Source organism: Anastrepha obliqua, chromosome 2, assembly GCF_027943255.1.
Source record: "Anastrepha obliqua isolate idAnaObli1 chromosome 2, idAnaObli1_1.0, whole genome shotgun sequence".
Classification (NCBI taxonomy): domain Eukaryota; kingdom Metazoa; phylum Arthropoda; class Insecta; order Diptera; family Tephritidae; genus Anastrepha; species Anastrepha obliqua.
The window spans coordinates 111,088,764-111,110,048 of record NC_072893.1 but is presented as its reverse complement, the minus strand read 5'-3'; the positions used below and the strand labels follow the sequence as shown (position 1 = coordinate 111,110,048).

General features: G+C 38.4%; 1 protein-coding gene across 5 annotated transcripts in view; it reads left to right on the top strand.

The window, feature by feature from the left end:
- The first annotated feature begins 2,432 nt into the window (after nucleotides 1–2,432).
- The window catches only part of LOC129239527 (fasciclin-2), a 158,277-nt gene continuing 139,424 nt past the window's right edge, over nucleotides 2,433–21,285 (top strand). For all 5 annotated transcript variants that reach the window (XM_054875068.1, XM_054875069.1, XM_054875070.1 and 2 more), the window contains exon 1: nucleotides 2,433–2,481. In XM_054875068.1, the coding sequence (XP_054731043.1) occupies nucleotides 2,460–2,481 (22 nt within the window). In that variant the 5' untranslated portion in view covers nucleotides 2,433–2,459. The remainder of the gene's footprint in view (nucleotides 2,482–21,285) is intronic.

The window sequence follows — 21,285 nt, the reverse complement described above, 5'->3', positions numbered from 1 at the left end:
CATTGTATTAATTTGTTTTTTGTTTTTTTTTTTTGCTTTTTGCTGTTCGACGCCGCTGTCACTCAGCCGCTGACTATAGATTACTAGGTCAGCAGAAACATTTTATATGCCTCCACTACTTTTTTCGCAAGCGTATTTTAGTGATTCTTTTGCAAACAATATATTTCGCCTACTTTGTATGCCGCTGGCGGAAAACTTCTCTAAACAAATATCCACACATACGTATACTTGTATACACACACCCCTACATAGACATGATTTTTGCATTTGTATACCCGCAGCAGTAGGCGAAAAGTCAATAGCTATTTTCTCCAAGTGTTTTCTTCCAACCAGATAACATTGACTCACTCGCTTGGCTTGAGTTGGCGTGCCTCTGGTGGACTCATCGGTTGCCTGGCGGCTATGTAAATATGCTCGTACATACATTTACTTATTTATTTGCCTACGATTGTGGGCCACGTTCGATTGGCAAGCGCCAGGCACTTGTTAGCCGCCATGGCAGCACAGGCACGGACCAGCACTCTCAGCGCCTGCTATCTGTCAGTCAGTCGGCTATGGCTATGCCGCGTGTATTAGGATTTGTGTCAATTCACTTAGTGTACGGGGACCTCACTTTCACCATTCACTTGTACTCATAGTCTGTGGAAGTATTTTGAATTTATTGATTTATTCACTTGGTTGCGCTTGAAATTTGTTAACTTACTGACGAAAGGTGAAAGGAGGTGACTGCGCACATATGTATGTATGTATATATATTGTTAAACAAGTGTTTTCATTTATTCAGCTGCAAATATTTTATGGCTGAATGAAAGTTAATGGAATACAAATTAATTTAATCCCTTTGATTAATTTGGGGGGCAGCACAAGAATTAATATTTGGTTATTTTGGAAAATTGCCTGACAAGTGTAGAATATATACTATATTAATTAAAAAAATGTATGCTATCTAACAAACTGTAGAAAAACTTTTACTCGCTTAAAGTAACATCTGCTGACTTAAAAATAGGATGCTTAAAACCAGACCTTAATATGCCTCACAACAAAAGGTAGCGATTTTTCCACCACAATTGTAAAAACTATTATATTTTATGGCTTCAGCCAAAATATATCAAAAAAATATTATTTTTTATACCCGTGGGCAAAAAGTAAGGTGAATTTGGTTGTAAAATGAAAAACCTTTATTTATTCTTGTAAATCAATTTCATCCCCTTCAAAATAATCCCCTCTCGACAAAATACACTTATGCCAACGATTTTTTCAATCCCCGAAACATGCCAAATAGTCCATTTCCGGTATAGCCATCAGCACCTTCTTCGATTCAGCTTTTATCTACTCAATCGACTCGAAACGCGTTCCCCGGAGTGGTCTCTTGAGTTTTGGGAATAGCCAGAAGTCACATGGAGCCAAATCAGGCGAATACTGTGGTTGCGGAACGATATGCGTGGATTTTTTGGCGAAATGGTCACGAAGATCGAGTGCAGTGTGAGACGGTGCATTATCGTGATGCAAAAACCAAGAGTTGTTGGCCCATAATTCTGCATAGTGCACCACACCACGAAAATTGAAAAAAACTGTCATCATGATCTTTATTTTTGAACGACTTTGACGTGCTCTTTTCGGTCTGGCCTCGCCTTTAGCACGATATTCGTTTGATTGGTCGGTTGTTTCAGGGTCGTAAGCATAAATCCAAGTCTAATCTCCCGTAGTGCTGCATTTGAGCTTGTCCTGATAGGCTGAAAGCATTGTTTCTCACACATCAATGCGACGACTTTTTTCCAAGAAATTGAGAGTTTTCGGTACCAAACGAGATTTGACTTTTCGCAGGCCCAAATGGTCTTTCAAAATGGTTTTCACAGATCCTTCTGATATTCCGATCATATCAGTAAGGTCTTTAACATTCAACCGACGATTTTTGAGCACTAACTCCTTCACTTTATTGACGTGTTGGTCATCTGTTGACGTCGATGGTCGTCCGGAGCGCTCCAAGTCATCAACACGTTCTCGACCCTCTTTGAAGTCTTTGTACCACTTATAAACATTTTTCTGCGACGTGGTCGAATCAACAAATGCCTTCTGCAACATGCTAAACGTTTCCGCAGCCGAAATTTCATTCCGCAAACAAAATTTGATGGCACTTCTCTGCTCAATCAAACCAGACATTGTAAAAATCGAAAAATGGACTCTTGGTCGTTTGGTAAACACAAGCGTAAATATATTACTGATAATGACATTCACATGAAAGTTGGCCCAGATGTTATTAACAGTGCTGCCAACTCATGAAAAAAATAACTAGAGCGAAATTTTAACCCCGCGAAGTTTGACAAATAAATTCAACTTACTTTTTGCCAAACTTTTTATTGAAAAATTTTTTCAACTCAATTTGAAAATTGTAATATTTAACTGTATACATTTCTTTTTCGTTTCAGGTATGTGTCGAACTATCAAAATCCGTTTATGGTATGAATAGTTTTGGAAATTTGGGTAAGCTAAATAATAATTTATTTATTTAAAGTGCATTCAAGCATTAGCAATTTTTGGAATAGGCGGCTTTATTGTTTTTCAAAACATTGGCCATGGAGATCAATACACTTTCGCACGCTTTCGAAACAATCGATGCGATCATTTTTGAGTACTAGTCAAATTACAAAGAATTAGACGGTCAAATGTTCAATCACAAACAAATGTATTTGAGTGGAATAAATGACCAAGCATGCCTAAGTCTGATTTAAGTTCATATGACTATCTGAAAATATCAGTTCACGCATATCACTAATTTTGTTAGGTCGCCAAACTACAGTCTGTATCAGAAAAAAGAAACCAAGAGTATTCATAAAGTATAAAAGATATATATTTAACATTTTTTTTTAATAAAAGTATGTACAAAACTACGAGTCGCAATTACTCAATAAGCCGTGCAATCTTCATCGTTGTCGAGTATAGCCTGGCGTCTTCTTCATGCTTTGAACCAGCTTTTCTGCATAGCACGTCGACAAACAGGACTAGATTTTGCGAACTTGATGCACGAGTTGCTTTAAATCATGGACTGGCCTTCCGGCAAGACACATTTTCAATAGCGTTGACGTCTGGGGACTGGGAAGGCCAGTCTTATACAGTGACGCCATTCTTGTTTTGTTAGAGCAGTGGTTTTGATGATGTGGGAAGGTAGGATACATATGTTCGCCTCTTTCAGTCGACGTTCGATGGTTTTGATGTTGTTGTTGTTGTTGTTGAGGTGGTTGAACATTTCTTAGCTGAAATGCTCCTAATTAGTGACCAGCACCGTTTTAATACCACTATCTCGTGAAATGATGATGATTTTTTTTTTTTTTTTTTTTTTTTTTTTTCCAAGTCAGATCCATTTAGTGAGGTCCAAGAATAGGAGCAAATCCTTTATCTCGATGACTGAGATCTCCTCAATTTGCTGTAGGAAAGGCTTACCGAAGGATCGGAGTCGTGCCCTGGCTAGTCCCGGACATTCACATAAATAGTGGAACAGACTTTCCTTCGCCCCTTCCGCTTGACAGCTTCTGCAGATAGGATTGAAGGGTAGATTGAGTCTAGCTGCATGATCCCCTACTTTCCAATGTCCTGTAAGGGTTGCAGTGATCCGTGAAATGTTTGGCCGAGAGCATCCTAACAGGTCATTCGTCCTTTGGATTTTATATGACGGCCATGTGTTTTTTGTTGTAATACATGTAGGTATTTGCTTCCATCTTCTTTCGGCTAAAGCATGATAGTGTGAAGCAATAGATGCTTTTAGTGTGTTCAGTGGGGTGGAAACTGCCACCGCCTCTGTTATGTCTAGTGTTGAGCCCTTTCTTGCTAGCTCATCCGCTATCTCATTGCCTTGTATGTTCCTATGACCGGGAACCCATATCAGGGTAATTTCGAGCCAATGGCTGAGCAGTTTCAGCTCCTCTCTACACTGTAGGACCAATTTGGATGAAATGTAGTTGGAGTCTAAGGCCTTAATAGCTGCTTGACTGTCTGAGAAGATAGCTACTCTTGCACCAACTACCTTGTAGAGTTCTAGGGATTTGCATGCTTCTCTGATCGCTAAAAGTTCTGCCTGGAACACGGTGGCATAATCAGGAAGACGAATTGATTGGGATAGGTTGAGTGGCTCCGAATGGAAGCCAGCTCCCACACCACAGTTCATCTTAGAACCATCTGTATAGATTTCGACATCGTGTCTTCCAATCACCTCTCCTTTGCTCCACTCGGCTCTCGGTGGGAAGCGTACCGTAAAGCCTTTCTTGAAGTTTAGGTCGGGGACTGTGTAGTCTGATCCGTTTTTGAGCACCGGGGGTCCCTGTAAGAGGATCTTGCTGTGACCATACGGCCTTGTTGTCCAGCTTCCTATGTCTCTAAGTCTCACCGCGCTGCAAGTAGCTATTGCTTTAATGTGTAAATCTAATGGCAATAGATGTGTTAGTACATTGAGCGCTTCAGTAGGACTGGTGCTAAGCGCTCCTGTAGTTAGGATACACGCTGTTCTTTGTATCTTGTTCAGCTTAGTTTTGTTGTATTTCCTTTCTGTTGCAGGCCACCAAACTAGTGCCGCATATGTTAGTATTGGCCTTACAATGGCTGTGTAGGACCAGTTGGATAATTTTGGTTGGAGACCCCATTTCTTTCCCAACATTCTCTTACATGTGTAAAGTGCTATGTTCGCTTTCTTTACCCTGTATTCTACGTTGGACTTCCAGCTGAGTTTGGGGTCCAGGATAACCCCTAGGTATTTGGCCTGTTTGGTTAGCGTGAGGCTGACGCCGTTTAGTTTTGGGAGATTAAAGTTTGGCACCTTGGTTTTCTTGGTGAATAGCATCAGTTCAGTTTTTCTCGGGTTTACGCTTAAACCACAGTCCGTGGCCCAATTGCTGAGTAAAACCAGAGCTCCTTCCATAATCTCACTGATTGTGGTTGGAAACATTCCTGAAACCATAAGCACTATGGTTTTGATACTCACATCTATTCCCTTTTTAGCAAGAACTGATCGTGCTTGACGTAGTCGCAAAGAAGGCTCCCGCTTAAAGAGTTGGACGCACTTTATCCTGCTTTTTTGTCGTAACTCGTTTCAAGCCGCGCTCGGAAAAGTCATCAACATTTTTGTACACCTTATACTTCCACACACAGCAAAACGTAAGATAACTTCGACCCTTTCGAGTGCCAGTTATTTCTTCAAATTGGGGAACAAACAATAGTCCGAGGGATCCGAGGGAGCCAAGTCTGGAAAGAGGGAGCCAAGTCTGGAAAGAGGAAGCCAAATCTGTATATGAAACAAGTTGGAAACCTATTACCATTGGTTCGAGGGATCCGAGGCAGCCAAATCTAGATAATGAGGTGGGATGTGGAACGAGTTGGAGCCCGATTTCCATTAGTCCGAGGGATCCGAGGAAGCCAAGTTTAGAGAATGAGGTGTGATGTGAAACGAGTTGAAACCCTATACCCATTAATTTCGCGACCACAACTGCTGAGGCGTGAGCTGGTACGTTGTCGGGATAGAGAAAGAAAAATCACTCCACTTCCTCGATTCAAACGAATGCCAAACGAAAAGAGACGGAGCGATCGGACTGAAACGTATGCTCCTCCACGAGATGCTACTAACTAAACGTAGCGTCGATATGCGCCAGTAGTGCCATGTTTCTATCTTTTCTAGCTTTTCAAACGACCCCTGTGCATATTTAGTCATTAAAAGTTCTTTATATCCTATATTTCTTTCCCCTTCCAACCTCGAGTGGCGTATTTTAGTTATTTGCTCGAAATTCCGCACAAGTAACTTAAAACCAATTTTCTCATTTTCTTCAAGCGCTATATACATGAAAATCGATTTTTTCCAATCCCACTGTCTCACACACCCACCAACGATTATCCACTCAACGGATTTAATAGGCGAATTAAAAATTTAAAAATAACTTTTGCCTTTGTATGTCACAAACAGTACACACCCTTGGTTGAGCAGTCGCCTAAACCCTACAACAAAAAGCTGCCCTATGCAGTTTATGTTGTTGCAATGCCACACAAACACAATGAAGTATGCTTATAGGCGCACAAATATACCTACACACTATCTAGCTAACAACATATAAAGTAAATTTGCAAGCGTTTCTATTGACGCCACATGGGAACAAACACACAGACACAGTCTTATTTCACACACACACACCTATTTCAAACACACACACTCTCTTTTCACACACACACTTTTATTACACACACTCACACCCCCATCACTATTCTCTTGGGGCGTATTAACGACTTTTTGAACAACATTCATTGCATATTTATAGGTGCTTAAGCTGCATTCAGTCCAAAGGCACGCGTCAGAGGCAACAACAGCAAGCAAGCAAGCAAAATCAGGCAAGCAAGCAGTTATGTTAAACCAATAAAGTGCAGCACAGTGGAAATAGTTTCGAAACTAACATCTAATAAGAGGCATTGGGGGCCGGCATTGGTCATGTTTGCATACCCACACACATATAAGAGTATATACGCGTGTGTGTGTGCGAAATCAAACACGTAGCACATTAATGCGAGAAGGCCCTTTTTATTTGGATTTTATGCGATCGCTTCAATGCACACGTCACATGCAAGAGCTGGCGTTTATTTGTGTGTGTGTGTTTGTGTGCGGTTGCGCCTAAAAGCATGCCAAGCGCACACGTAGTCTTTTCTATGTCAACTATTATTCATTGTAATTTTTCATGTTTATATGGCAATGACAGTGCACTCTTTTTCATGCTTATCCAATCGCACATGTAAAGGCTTATAAGCTTTAGTTACTCGATACTGCGAATGAACGTGTGGGCGCGTCGCTTTCACATATACAACTATTATGCAGCGCACATGTTTGGCATATTGAGTAGGAAATATTTTTTACTTTTTTTATATATTTTTTTTCTTTCTTTCATAGCATGGACAAACAAAATCGCCTTGCTTGTCGTGGGTCCATCCTTTGTTTTACTTAAAATTAAACTTTAATGCTGTCATTTTCATGTTGGCATTTACGAACCTTTTTCGATAGCTTTCCGCTATGCTTCCTCGAGCACACAAATTCATACTTGAGTAGCGCGTGTTGCACTCTTCAAGGCGCAGCATGCTTGCCTACGCCGAAAAGTAGACATTTGCGTCCAAGTGGCATGTGAGGTGCATACCAATTCGTATTGATGAGCTAAAGCAGCGAAAAGAGAATGACGGCGTTTGTGTTTTAGAATTCTTTTGCCTGACTGCTCCACGAAAGCTGTTACACGCTCGCAAACTATATTTTCTTTTTACTCGCTACGCTATTTTTCCGCTTTTGCGGCACACGTTCCACCTGATGTGCGTGGCTGTCTTGTGCTTTGAGTAGCGTTGGCGTTGGCGCTGGCAGTTGCGTCATCAACGTTAGCCCCATTGAGTAATCAAAGTGTGCTCGTGCATCCGTTCACCATTGAATGCTTTGTGAATTTTTAAATAGACCAGCCCAATTCATAGCCTCCGCAGAATATTTGAGCCTTTATCAATGTGTCTTAGGCACTGCGGTTGGCTCTTCGTCGACTTTCAGGCGCTGCTGCCTTCTCACGCTGTATAGCAAAATATGTGTATGTGAGTATGCGTGTGTGTAGTACTATAGCTGTGTGTTAACAGGAATTCATGTGGAAACACACATTCCTGTCTCATAGACCACCCAAACACGCACACGTACACGCCTTAGTTGGCACGACAATTGTTACTATTTAAGAATATTAAATGTTTCGCTATTTCTAAGACCTAATCCTAGAATAATGCATGCCAGGAAATGATGTAGACAACAAACAATAAAGAGCTATAAATACTAGCATAAGCTGAGGTATTTGGGCAGGTATTAGAGGAAAAAATAAAATTTAGCGAGGCACATTTTTGTATGGCTGTTCATAGACTGCCGTCTGCTTTCAGAAATTCAGTGCGAGTCAGTTTATTGCTTCTTAAATATAATTTTACTTACATTTGATCAATATAAAAGCTCGGTTCAAGGACTTGGCGAAGATTTACGCGCTCTATTTTTATTATTACATTTACTTATAGTATCTTCTTCTCCTTCGCCACTCGGCAGACATTAGCAAACCTCCGAGTGCATTTCTGCCAAGAAAAAAGGATACTCATAAAAACCATTTGCCCTTCCGAGTCGACTTAAAACTGTAGATCCCTCCATGAGGGAGAAGGGGTGCCTTTTATATTTCGGGAATTGGCAACCCTGGTGTTGCAATCTGGCAACCGACAGCTGTATCGCAAAGTTTGACATTTTTTGGCTTTTACGTACTCAGAACGTTTTGAAATACCAGCGCTATTTGTGTTGTTTACAGTAACTTAAAAGATTCATCTCGGTCCAAAAATGGAATTAAATCGTGAACATTTTCGTGCGATTATTTTTTACAACTTTCGACGTGGATTAACTCAGCAACATTGCATGGATGAACTTAATTAATTTTTTGGCGATGAAGTTCCATCAAGGACCAGTGTTTATCGATGGTATGGTGAATTCAATCGTGGTCGTAGTTCACTCCAAGACGAATTTCGTGAAGGTCGTCCAAAATGAGTTGTTGTTCCGAAAACCATTGATGCTGTGCGCGAACTGACGAACTGATATTGCAAGATCGTCATGTGACCTATCGTGAGATTGAGACAATCTTAGGCATTAGTGGGACCAGCATACATTCAATATTGCATAAACATTTGACTGTCAAAAAAATTTGTTCGCCTTGGATCCCACACAATTTGTCAATCGCTCAAAAAAAGGCTCGTGTCGATTGGTCGAAGGAAATGCTCAAAAAATACGATAATACGATCGCGGGGCTTCGAAGCACGTCTATGACATCGTGACAGGTGATGAATTATGGATTTACGCGTATGAGCCCGAAAGTAAACAGCAGTCGACTGTATGGATGTTTCAAGATGAGCCAAATCCAACAAAAGTTGTTCGCGCACGAAGCACTTCCAAGCAAATGGTCGCCTGTTTTTTCGGAAAAACTGGACATGTCGCAACCGTTCCACTAGTGGTGAGTGAGTGGTGCACAACCATTTGTTTGCCAGTTGTCTTCCAAGAAATTAGGAAAACCAATCGCCAAAGACGGATCACTCTTCACCAGGACAATGCGAGCTCTCACACATCGGCTCAAACAACTGCATTTTGGAGCACCCAAAACATCGTTAATGGGTCATCCGCCGTATAGTCCTGACTAGGCACCGAATTACTTCTTTTTATTCCCGTACGTAAAAAACAAACTGAGAGGTCAACGTTTTTCGACACCTGAAGAAGCGGTTGCAGCATTCAGAATGCATGTTTTTGGAGGTACCTCATTCAGAGTGGCAAAAGTGCTTCGACAATTGGTTCAAACGCATGCAAAAGTGTATAGATCTTCATGGAGAATATTTTGAAAAACAGTAAAGTGATTTTCAATGATTAAAACTTGTTTTTGTTCTCTAATCCCGACATATAAAAGGCACCCTTCATATAAAATTACAAAAAAAAAAATTCGTAATTACGTATTCGTAATTAAATTAATGTGTATACGTGCGCCCCTCTAAGCGGGAAAATCGGATATGAAGAGCGATGCGTAGATAAAAAATGTATGCTTCCTGATTTCTAAATCTGCAAAGCAGCACATGCCGGTATTTGTTGGTATTAGAATAAATTAAGGGATAAAGAGTTTTCAATCAACATTGACGTTTGATACGTCAGGGATTTAAAAACAGATTTGGCGCCTTCTCTTCATATTTACTCTCTTTGAGAATGGCCTAAATGACACTTAAAGCACTAAATTGTAGTGTTTTTCAAGCCTCTGAGCAATTGAAATGTTTACAAAGATATCGATATCTATGCCGCAAACAAGATCCTTAACTTGGTAGCGACTAACAAGAAATGTCTTAAGGGGTTACATGGGTTTCGTCGGGTAAAAAAGGCCTATTTTCAATATTTTTTTTTTTCTATGTAAAAAATTATTTATTTAATTCAACCTTTTTTCTGTCTTATAGATACATATTTAAAGAATAATTTCTGAAATTTTCAAAAAAAAAATTAAAACTCCTACATTTTGACGTCATTCCCGGTGACCCCTCGAAAAAAGGTGCGTCCGCGTTGTCAGCTTAACTCCTGAAAGACTCACCAAAAATGAAAAAACAAAAATAAGTGCTTTAGTTAAGACCATAAACTCGTGCTTGAACAAAGGAAAGAAAAAAAAGTTTTCCAAAAAAATTAAAATTTCGGTCTAATTTGCTTGACATTTTGTTTTTTTTCATAAGTTGTAATTGAAAAAAAAAACAAAATCCTTCATTCAGGTACGAGTAAATTGTATTTCGAACACCTGGGTAAAATTTCATCAAGATCGGTTAAGTAGTTTTCGAGAACATTTGAAAACCGACTTTGAAAACAGGGTTCCGAGAAAAACGCGTTTAAAGTTTTGAGTAACAATAAAAGTGGCTTGGAGCGCACACATTCCAAAGGCTGTATCTCCGAATTTATTATTCGGATCGACTTGAAAATTTAGGATAATATTCCTGAGCCGTTGTAGAAATTAATAAGCCAAAAAAAAAAAATAAATCGATTTTTTGAACCAACGAAACCCATGTAACCCCTTAAAGCATATCAACGACCGCGACAATATAAGTATATGCAAAAGTATAGCGTCTATTGTACCGGTTCCTAGAATAGGTTAGAATATCTGGCTAATCTGAATAGATCTCACATAGACCACAAGATTGTCACCGGTGTTGTTAGAGTCGTGTTAAACATAACTCGTGTTACACGTCTGGGCGAGTTTTAATAAACAGTTTAAACTTTTGTCAGCAATACCCTTAATCTGGGTCTCGGCACATTGGATCATTGAAGGCAACAAAAAAGCAGATGAACTGGCGAGAGGGGGATCTGCCATGAATAACGTTCGAGATAAAATAGAATTGGTTATTTTCGTGTTGCAAGTTCCTACCACTATTTTGCCAATCTCGGTGGGAGGTCGAGGCCTTCAACTATCTAATTTTACTCTAATCACTTGTGCCCTGGTACTCAGTAAATTGTGACCTGTATATTCTGCCAGAGCTCATTCATTTTGAACCTACAGTATTGCACGCATTCCGAGCTAGTCATTGCAGCCATTATTGCTTTAATAGCAGTTTGACTATCGTTGAAGACTGCACGAGTGTCGAGGGAAGTAAATTCCAATGCTAAATTCAGCTGCTTTGGTTACAGCATAGATCTCAGCTTGAATTATGCTGCAATGATTAGGAAGCCTGAAAGACTTTTGGAGATCAAACTGCAGGCAAAAGGCAGTCATTCCTACTCTTTCCGTCTTTTTGAATCCATCTGTAAAGAAATTGTATGTGTGGTAATCGGATTCTATGTAAGTGATTCTGCCAGCCGTTCTTTTCTATTACAAAACCAAACCTCTTGCCAAAGTTTACTGGTGGAATAACGTAGTCTGACCTTCCGTTTATGTCCCATATGTTGAAATTTGCAAGATCGAGCCAAGAAGCACCCAGAGATTTGGTAACTCCTAAACACTCAGGCTAAAAAGCCCATTGTATTTAAAACTCTGGAAAGTGAAAGAGTAGATAGTCAAGGAAGAAAGGAGAGAAGTAACAGAAGGAGAAAGATGGGATAGAATAGATGTATAGAGGTAGACCTGTGGGAATTTCCCCAACTTTTTGATAAATCTGAAAATATCCTCCAGTTTGAGAGAACGAGCCCTGCTCTAGCAAATGTGGGATACTCACAAAAAAAAAATGCTCTGTGCCATCCGCCTCCTCTAAGCAAGACAGGCAAATTGGGTCCTCAATGATTCCAATGGTGGTCATTAGGCCGGGTCGATTTGTGGGGAGGCAAAAAAAATCGCCCATTGCTCTGTGGAAATCATATTCTAGGGATCAAAATAAGAAACTTTGCCGAAGGAACCATACCTCTAAAACGAATTCTGATGTCCCCCAATTTGGGTCGAACTTTTTAGTTTCTTTTCTCATGTAAAGGCCAAAAATGGTGATATTCTGAAATGATTGTATGGGGAACCCCCCAGGGGAGTTCCAGGGGGTGTGCCACTGGCATGGGTGGATCGGCCGTCCAAAGTTAGTGGGGGTCGGTCATACATTTGGACTCGATTGGAGTACTCTAAATGGGTCAAAGTGGGATTTTTCGTTCGACCCTAGTGGTCATATATTGACCCCACAAATTGTGACCTGTAATAATACCGACCATCAACCGAACGTCTTCTCTTCCAAGCTTTAGAAAGAAATCCGACAGTTTTCTATTCGGGCTTGTCACAAAATACTTTGCAGCTCTGCAGCGTTCCCGACCGGATCATCGCTCTTTATGTAAATTCCATACATAGTCCTATATGTTACTGTGACCCTAAAGTTTTTGCGAGAATTGTTCAGTCATCCTCAGTCTTAATGCAGATCTTTTGGCTGAGTTTCTTATTACTAATTTTAATAGATGCCAGTCGAAAAGTCTTTCTATTGCCGCTGTTGGAGTTGTGCGCTTCTCTCCAATCTTTTAACGTACCACCATCCTCCATACTAGCGATGCATAGAGCATTATTGATCTAATGACCGCTATGTTTATCCAATTTGTGCCTCGAGAGCCCTCCAGACTTGCCAGGCAATTTCCTGCATGTGTTTAAGGCATTAGGGGCTTTCTTTGCTCTTTCTTTCACATTGAATATCCATGAGAGTTTACTATCTACAATAACCCCTAGGGATTTAGTCGATGTTTTAAGTGTTAATTCAACTCCTCCAAATCTTGGCGGTGACCAGTTGTGAATCTTGTACTTTGTTGAGAAAAGTCCGTCTTGGTACCACAAGATCTACTCAGATTTCTTCGAAGTTCGGGTAGATTTAAAGAACAATGGGCTTAATTGTGTCTAACTGCTGTACTTGCTAGTTGTCCCGACAAAAACAAAAAAAAACACTAAGTCCATCTTATCTGGATTAACGTTCAGTACGTCCAATTCCGTCCACTTATATTATAGATAGATTTCCCTGAGCCAGCTCTGACCAGTTGGGAATCTTATACCTTCTTGTGATAGTCCGTCTTATCTGGATTTACTTCAAGTCTGACCAATTCCATCCACTTGTACATTTCTCTGAGCGTCCTTCTTAGTATTTCAAATACGTGAATCGCCGCTTTGAAAGTTCACGTCTGAAGTCTGCTTTAGTCAGTCAAGGCTTCCACTTCCCATAGCAAATCCGCATTTAAATTGACTTTGGAGCATTGGTATGTATATTAAGTGACTTATAGTAGAACAAATATTTTTTATGACATATTAACCCATTTTGTCCCACTCTTTGAGTAGTTTTTGCGCTTTCCCACAAAAACGACAATTTAGGGCCAGCTATTGACCAGGTAGAGCGGTAAAATGTTCTACAAAAATGTTCTTTCTTCATTTGTACATAGAACTGCGCTATGATTTCGCCATAGATTTTCGCTTTCCTATTTGTGCACCCAATATATTTACCAACCTATATCTAAAATCCACATATTTTCTCATTTTTTCAATACAAAACTGTCAATTCACGTTTCGCTTTACTTGGAATGCCTCCATCAATCAAAAATAAATTTGCGACTCGTATTTTGAGCTGAACGACATTATCTGCATTACATTTTTCGCCACCTACCAACACTCTTATCGTACATGTTGCAAATTAATTTCTTTAGCGAAATGTATGACGCGCCCAAGAAAACCGCAAATTAATTAAAATGCACGCATAACTCGCACGTCTCGTCGGTCCATGTGTCCTGTCCATGGACCGCCAACGTCTGCATATGCTTGCATATTTAATATATACAGAGATAGCAAATGCAACACTGTGCGTGCACGAGTGCCATCAGCGCAATAAAAGGCAAAGAAACGCATTACGCATTACGCATTTTTTATCTGCGCTGCGGCCAACGAACCAAAACCAAGCCAATACAAGTTCTTTAAAGAGTGAGGGAGAGAGACAGAAATACGCGCCAAAGTGAAACCATAAAATTCATAGCCTGATTTACAAGTTTAAACGTTGCTGTGATATGAAAAGTGCTACACTTTCTTCGCGCTGCAAGTGAAATGAAAAAAATGCAAAAATGAGCAGAAAAATATGCGGCGCATAAATAAATACTGCAGGCAAGTGCTGATAGTTGGTAAAACAAAAAACAACCACTACCACCAACTACACTTAAATGCGCGCAAAAATTTCCAGTTATATACGATCTTTGTCACCATTGTCGGGCAGCTGGCTTGGGTGGGTGCAGCAACAGGCCGGACACATATCCGTCAGACGCTCAGCTACACAGCCGTTGGGGTTATTTAAGCTTATATAAATTTATGCTGGTCACTCAAGAGTTAAACCGCTCAACGCATATTGCAATGGGCAATTATGTATATATTAAATACCAAGAACAACAACTGTAAATAAAATAATATTTGAATATTAAAAAGCACCGCAAAGTTATTGAGTTGCCACAACCAGCCACTGTAGTCTGCTGTTGTGCACATAAAATGAGCCGCACGACTACTTAAATGCAATAAATTGTATTTAAAATTTTATCATAAGCCATGCACGCACATTTCACACTTTACGTACAGCTGGCAACGCTGCATCCATTTTCAATATGGCCTTGCCTATTTACACAATTACCTTTCCAGCCTTTCGTTCTTTGCCCACTGGTCACTGAATGCTATATGCACATATATATATTTACAAACTTGTCTGCATGTATGTGTGTATGGGTTTGTGGTATTTTGCATAGTGCAGGCTAAAGCGAAAAAAGCTGTAAATAAAATGCGCAGATTAAGCGGAAATGTTGCTGCGTATCACGCAAAATTGTGGCCGGAAAGCAAAAGCTGTGGGTGGAACCGGGTGCGCTGAGGCCAGTGTAGGTATGTACACTAACAAATTGCAAGCGAGCATGCAGCAGATTTAAGTGAATTTTATGCAATTCTTTTGAAGTTTTTTTTCTTTCTTTTATTCACTTTTATCTGCTTCATGGCAAAGAATACAAGTTTTACTTAAGTTTTTCCGGCTATAAACCAATAAGCACTAAATTTGCAGGCTGCAGGCTAATGGTTGTTGTATGTAATGGGTGCAGAAAATGATATTCAGCACATTTATTGTGCATTGTGAAAAATTAGTGGTTTCCAAAGAAAGGACAATTTTATAGTTTACTTGCTGGTGCCCACGGCTGCGCTGGCACATAAAATAATTTTATAAAACAGGCAAAACATTAAATACTTGTAGCAAAAGGCAAACCATTTCTGTTTTTGACATTTATTATATTAATTTATTATTTATAAATACCTTTATATTATAAGCTAATTCCAATAGCTTTTGATTTAAAAAATAAGTGGCAACGCCACTCAAAAAATATTTTTTAATTAAAAGATTATCAGTCGTGATACTCACAATTTAATACTAACTTCAGCTGCATTTGTATTTTCCATTTACGCTTTATGCGTTAGGTGGCAACGTTATGCACAAATAATTGTATTAAAAATTCTTTTCTGTCCTTTGAACACATTTTGTTTGATATCCATATTCACACCTTGAATTATATTTTGTTATGAATTTGAATTTTTTCTTCAAATTAGATGGCAACATCTTTTGTATTAAATGCATAAATATGCGGGTTTACCTTTACGCTGATATATGCATTTATAATTTTTTGCAATTAATCCATTTTTATAAAAACAAATTTTAATTTCCAGAAAGCAGGTGGCAACACCAGCTAAAATAATTTTGTTGATCAATTCTCTTTAAACACCTTTCAGTGATACCTATACCCTAGCAATCAACTAAAATGTGTAATAAATTGCAATTTGTGCACTAAAATTCAGGTGGCAACACTATATAAATAGATGGTTTTGGAATACCTTTTTCTTAAAAATATTTGTCGTAGCACTAATACTTATACTATTTATTTTTTTAATAAACTAATAAAAACAGTGGCAACACCTTCAATAATACAAACTGGTGGCAACACCCAGCTGAAATGATTCGTAGGCTTTCCAGTGGTGTAAAAAAATATTAAAATCGTGGAATCTTGACTGCTTTTTACATTGCCTATCCAACACTTCGTCCGCCGAATGGGTTGGCGCGTGACTACCATTCGGAGTGCGTAGGTTCGAGTCTTCGTGCATGACACACCAAAATGAAGAAAAAGTTTGTTTCTAATAGCAGTCCCGGCAAACCTACGAGTGTATTTTTGCCATGGAAAAGCTACTCATAAAAATTATCTGCCGTTTGGAGTTGGCTTAAAACTGCAGGTTCCTTCATTTGAGGAAAAACATCAAGACACACACCACAAATTTGAGGAGGAGCTCAGCCAAACACCTAACAGAAGAGTACGCGCCAATTATTTATTATTTTTTTATCTAACACAATTTATGATAATTTATGCTCGCCTACTTCATCCAGGAAAGTACGGCGTTTCGGTGGCGTTGTCTTGGCAATGTTGATTTTCAGCTCTGTCTGCGTTCCAAAATCACTAACCAAATGTATGGTCGCTGATATATGCGAGTGTTTGTGCGCCGTCAAACAGGTACCCGAGGTCTTCACGATGACCGTTCAAACCCCAGAATATACATCTATTTTCCGCACAAGCTCGTCACATTACTTAGCACAAGGCCAAATTGAATAACAGCGGTGATAGCACGCAGCTCTGTCTGACACTGGTTTGGATTTCAATGCTGGCACTCAGAGCATTTTTGTGCTTCCCACGGCAGCTAGCATCCGAGTACAATTCGGTTATAAGGCTAATGATTTTATCAGGTATCCCCTTTTGCTTCATGTCTGAGAATGTCAAACACCTTGTCAAAATCGATGAAGAAGAGGTAGAGAGGAGTGCGTTGCTCAACCGGTATTTTTGTTTTTTTTTTTTTTTGCATATGAGGAGGTTTAAAATGGCGTCACAGCTGCCATCGCAGCAATAGTATGTCCGGAAATTAAAAAACTCCTCCTCGTTTGGAACCATCGCCCACTCTGGAACCGCTTTTGTATTACTTAAAAGTAGCGTTCCATCTTCCTCATTACAAGGTCTATCTTTGTGTGCCCCAAACGAGAATGATTGTGGCTCTTAGCGTGCTAATGTGATCCACGAAATTTCGATGTCACTAAAACAGTTTAAGTCAGCAAATTTGTTTTATAGTAAATTGAGGTTACTTAAGACCTGAATTGCAAAATCACGCTGCGAAAAGAAAATTAAAATGTTCTTCAAAGCCATAGGAACCTATAGCAATACTTTACTTAAAAAATATTAGCAGAGTCCCAGTTGTGGTCGCGCCAGGCGGCCACCAAAACTGACTAGATTAGTGCGTGCTTGCCAATTTGTTGGCCCCAACTCTGAAGCCAACAGTGACCACACGAAAGGTCCAATAAGAAAACAAACAATGTTTTTTGATAGCATTCACACCTCGGCAAGTATTAGCAAGTCTTCTTGTGTATTTTTGTAATTTTGTGATGAAAAGCCTGCCAATAGAAAACCATCTGGCATGTACCACCGCTGAAGTTCAGACAAATAACCAGCAAAGAAGGTGTATATCTATCCAATCAACAAATAGAGATTCCATGCCAGGTGTTCCACGTATTTTGGGCATTATCTTGAAACGTCGCTACATAGATTAGTAAGCAGATCGTCAGATCGTCATGTGACCTATCGTGAGATTGAGACAATCTTAGGCGTTAGTGGGACCAGCATACATTCAATATTGCATAAACATTTGACTGTCAAAAGAATTTGTTCGCGTTGGATCCCACACAATTTGTCAATCGCTCAAAAAAAGGCTCGTGTCGATTGGTCGAACGAAACGCTCAAACAATACGATCGCGGGGCTTCGAAACACGTCTATGACATCGTGACAGGTGATGAATCATGGATTTACGCGTATGAGACCGAAAGTAAACAGCAGTCGACTGTATGGGTGTTTCAAGATGAGCCAAATCCAACAAAAGTTGTTCGCGCACGAAGCACTTCCAAGCAAATGGTCGCCTGTTTTTTCGGAAAAACTGGACATGTCGCAACCGTACCACTAGAACAACGCAGAACAGTAAATTCTGAGTGGTACACAACCATTTGTTTTGCCAGTTGTCTTCCAAGAAATTAGGAAAACCAATCGCCAAAGACGGATCACTCTTCACCAGGACAATGCGAGCTCTCACACATCGGCTCAAACAACTGCATTTTTGAGCACCAAAAACATCGAATTAATTGGTCATCCGCCGTATAGTCCTGACTAGGCACCGAATGACTTCTTTTTATTCCCGTACGTAAAAAACAAACTGAAAGGTCAACGTTTTTCGACACCTGAAGAAGCGGTTGCGGCATTCAGATTGCATGTTTTGGAGGTACCTCATACAGAGTGGCAAAAGTGCTTCGACAATTGGTTCAAACGCATGCAAAAGTGTATAGATCTTCATGGAGAATGTTTTGAAAAACAATAAAGTGATTTGCGATGATTAAAATTTGTTTTTGTTCTCTAATCCCGACATATAAAAGGCACCCCTCATACAAAACGCTTTACAATATTTTTGTTTATGCTTTCGAGCGTACTTTCAAAGGACAATTTTACAAGAAAAAACTTTTTTGTCAGTACTGTAAATCCTTATAAGAGTTCTCATAAAACAATCACTTAATAGCCAAAGAAGCTCGAATGCCGCTAGAGGCATATCAAAACAGGATGAAATTTCACTACTTGAATGTGTTGATCAAAACTTAAAATTTAATTTAAAATTTTCACCGCTTACACGCGAAATTGTCACTATTTCCATATACTACCATTATTCGTGCGTAATAGTTACTTCTGCCTCATTTATTTACGTTTATTTAAATGCCTTGCTCGCAACGTTGCCATATAATTACTTATATAAAGCTGCAGCGCCAAACCATGTGAACTATTACTCTTTGTCCATTGGGATAGTTGTAGTAATGATTTAATACTATTTACAACGTTCCTGCCAATATATTCGCACATACATACCACGCATACTATAGGTACTCATAATTTAAACGATTCTCTTGATTGTGGCGCTCGTGAAGCAGTTAGCTTTATGGTTGATTGGCTGAGAAGAGTCATCAAAATAAATTGAAATGAAAATGCAGTTAATATGTATGCGACCGGCGACAGCTATAACAAAAACAATGCAAAACTGACAACAAAATGCAACGCGGCATAATACAACAACACAATAGTATTATGAATGAGCTTAATGGCACGCATGGTTGCCTCAAATATACACAGCATTGCATGGCGTTTGTTTGGTATTTACGCATCAGCCCATCGGCCAATTGAAGCGGAAGAGAACTGCAGAAATTTGAGAGTGAATGAACGAATGAATGGCCGTAGGAATTTACCATAAGCATATGCATACACACAATTACATATGGGTGTAAGTGAATGTGAAAGAGAGATTATGGGTGGTGGTATGCGCAAGTGAAACAGTTGGGTGCTTTGCAAATATGAGAGACATTATGATGGTAGTTTGCATAAATTATGTGAATTGTAAATAAATATAAATTTATTGAAATTATACGAGTATGTGCCCATATGTATTACTTTGGTTTGCACTGAATTACGCCTGGCGGTAGACTCTTCCAGGTAGCAATGGTGTCAAAAGTTAAGTAATGTGAAAAATTAAATACAAAATGCATTTGGTATAAAAAATAAGCTATTTCCGATGCAAGTGAACTATTTATTAAAGTAAGGGCATCTTGCCTTATTTTATTCAAAAATTTAGCCATATGGTAAATACACACGACCCAAAATTTTGGATCAATTATTTGAAAGTCGTCAATTTTGAACTTGCAGTATATTTTATGTATAGTTGGAAAACAATTAAGCGTATGTACATACATATGTATATATTGATGTTCTTTCCGGATTATTTTACCGCTTTTCTGTTTCACATAAAAATTGTTTTTTTTTTTTTGTGTATGTTACTATTAGAAATCCTTTTATTTTATGTGGTCTGAATGAACTATTTTTGGAGAACAAAGTTAAAGACCAGCAGGTCCCAATCTTTTTATAAATATAATATCACAGGAAACGTGCTTATGAAAAAAATGTATAATTCAAAAATTGTTTTGAATAGCGTTGCGACTTAAATTAAAGTGAAAAATATAAATTTATTACAAAATGTAATTTAACTTAAGAATAAGGGTATCAAGCTTAAGAAAGCTTTAATTCTACAATATTTTTGATCAGGGATGCCACCTAATTTTTAATAGAAGAATGGGAATTTATTTATCGATTAAAAGAAAGTTCTAATGAAAAAAAACTGTTGAATGGTGTTACCACCTAATATTTATTTGAAAAATAAAATGATTTAAAAAATTAAATTAAGCATTTGGATAAAGGTAACAAGTAAATGGAAAGTTTTACTCACATATAGTAAATTTTTAATGCAGAACAGAAATTAATTACACAATTAAAAGAAAGTTTTTATTCATATCCACTTTTGCATGGCGTTGCCACCTAATATTTAATTTAAAAGTATAAATTATTTTCAAAATTTAATTAAACATAAGAATAAGCGCCTCAAGCTAAGCAAAGCTTTAGTCCTAAACTATTTTTGAATAGCGTTGCCATCTAATTTTTAATAGAATAATAGAACTTTATCACGCAATTGAGTTATATGTTAGGATTAAATATTACAGGAAACGTGTTTAGGACAGATATAATTCAGCAATTCTTTTAAATGGTGAACTCAAAATTATAAATTAATTACAAAATTTAATTAGACATATGAATTAGGGCATCAAGCTAAGTTATTTTGAATGGCGTTGCCATCTAATATTGCGTTGAAAAATATAATATAAATTAGTTGTAAAATTTAATTAAACATAAGAATAAGGGTATCAAGGGTAATAGAAAAGCTTTAGACCTAAAATATTTTTGAACAGCGTTGCCACATAATTTTTAATAGAAGAATAGAAATGTATGAATAAATTAAAAGAATATTTATTTAAACAGCACAAAAAGGGTATGAACCCAAATTAAACCTTTAATCCTAAAATATTTTTGGAAAGCGTTGACACGTTATTTTTCAATTGAAATATATAAATTATTATACTTATGGCAGAAAATCTAAAAGGGTATCAACTCAAATTAAGCCTTTAATCCTAAAATATTTTTAAATAGAAAAACAGAAATTTATCCCAATTTAAAGACCATTTTTATTCAAAAATGACCAGCTAACTGGGGCTGTCATACGATTTGCAGCGTTGGGGGTTCCGGAAAGAAATAATATCAAATAAATATAATGATTTTTTTACACAGTTTGGTAGTTCTTGAAATATAACTTTTTTCCAACAGT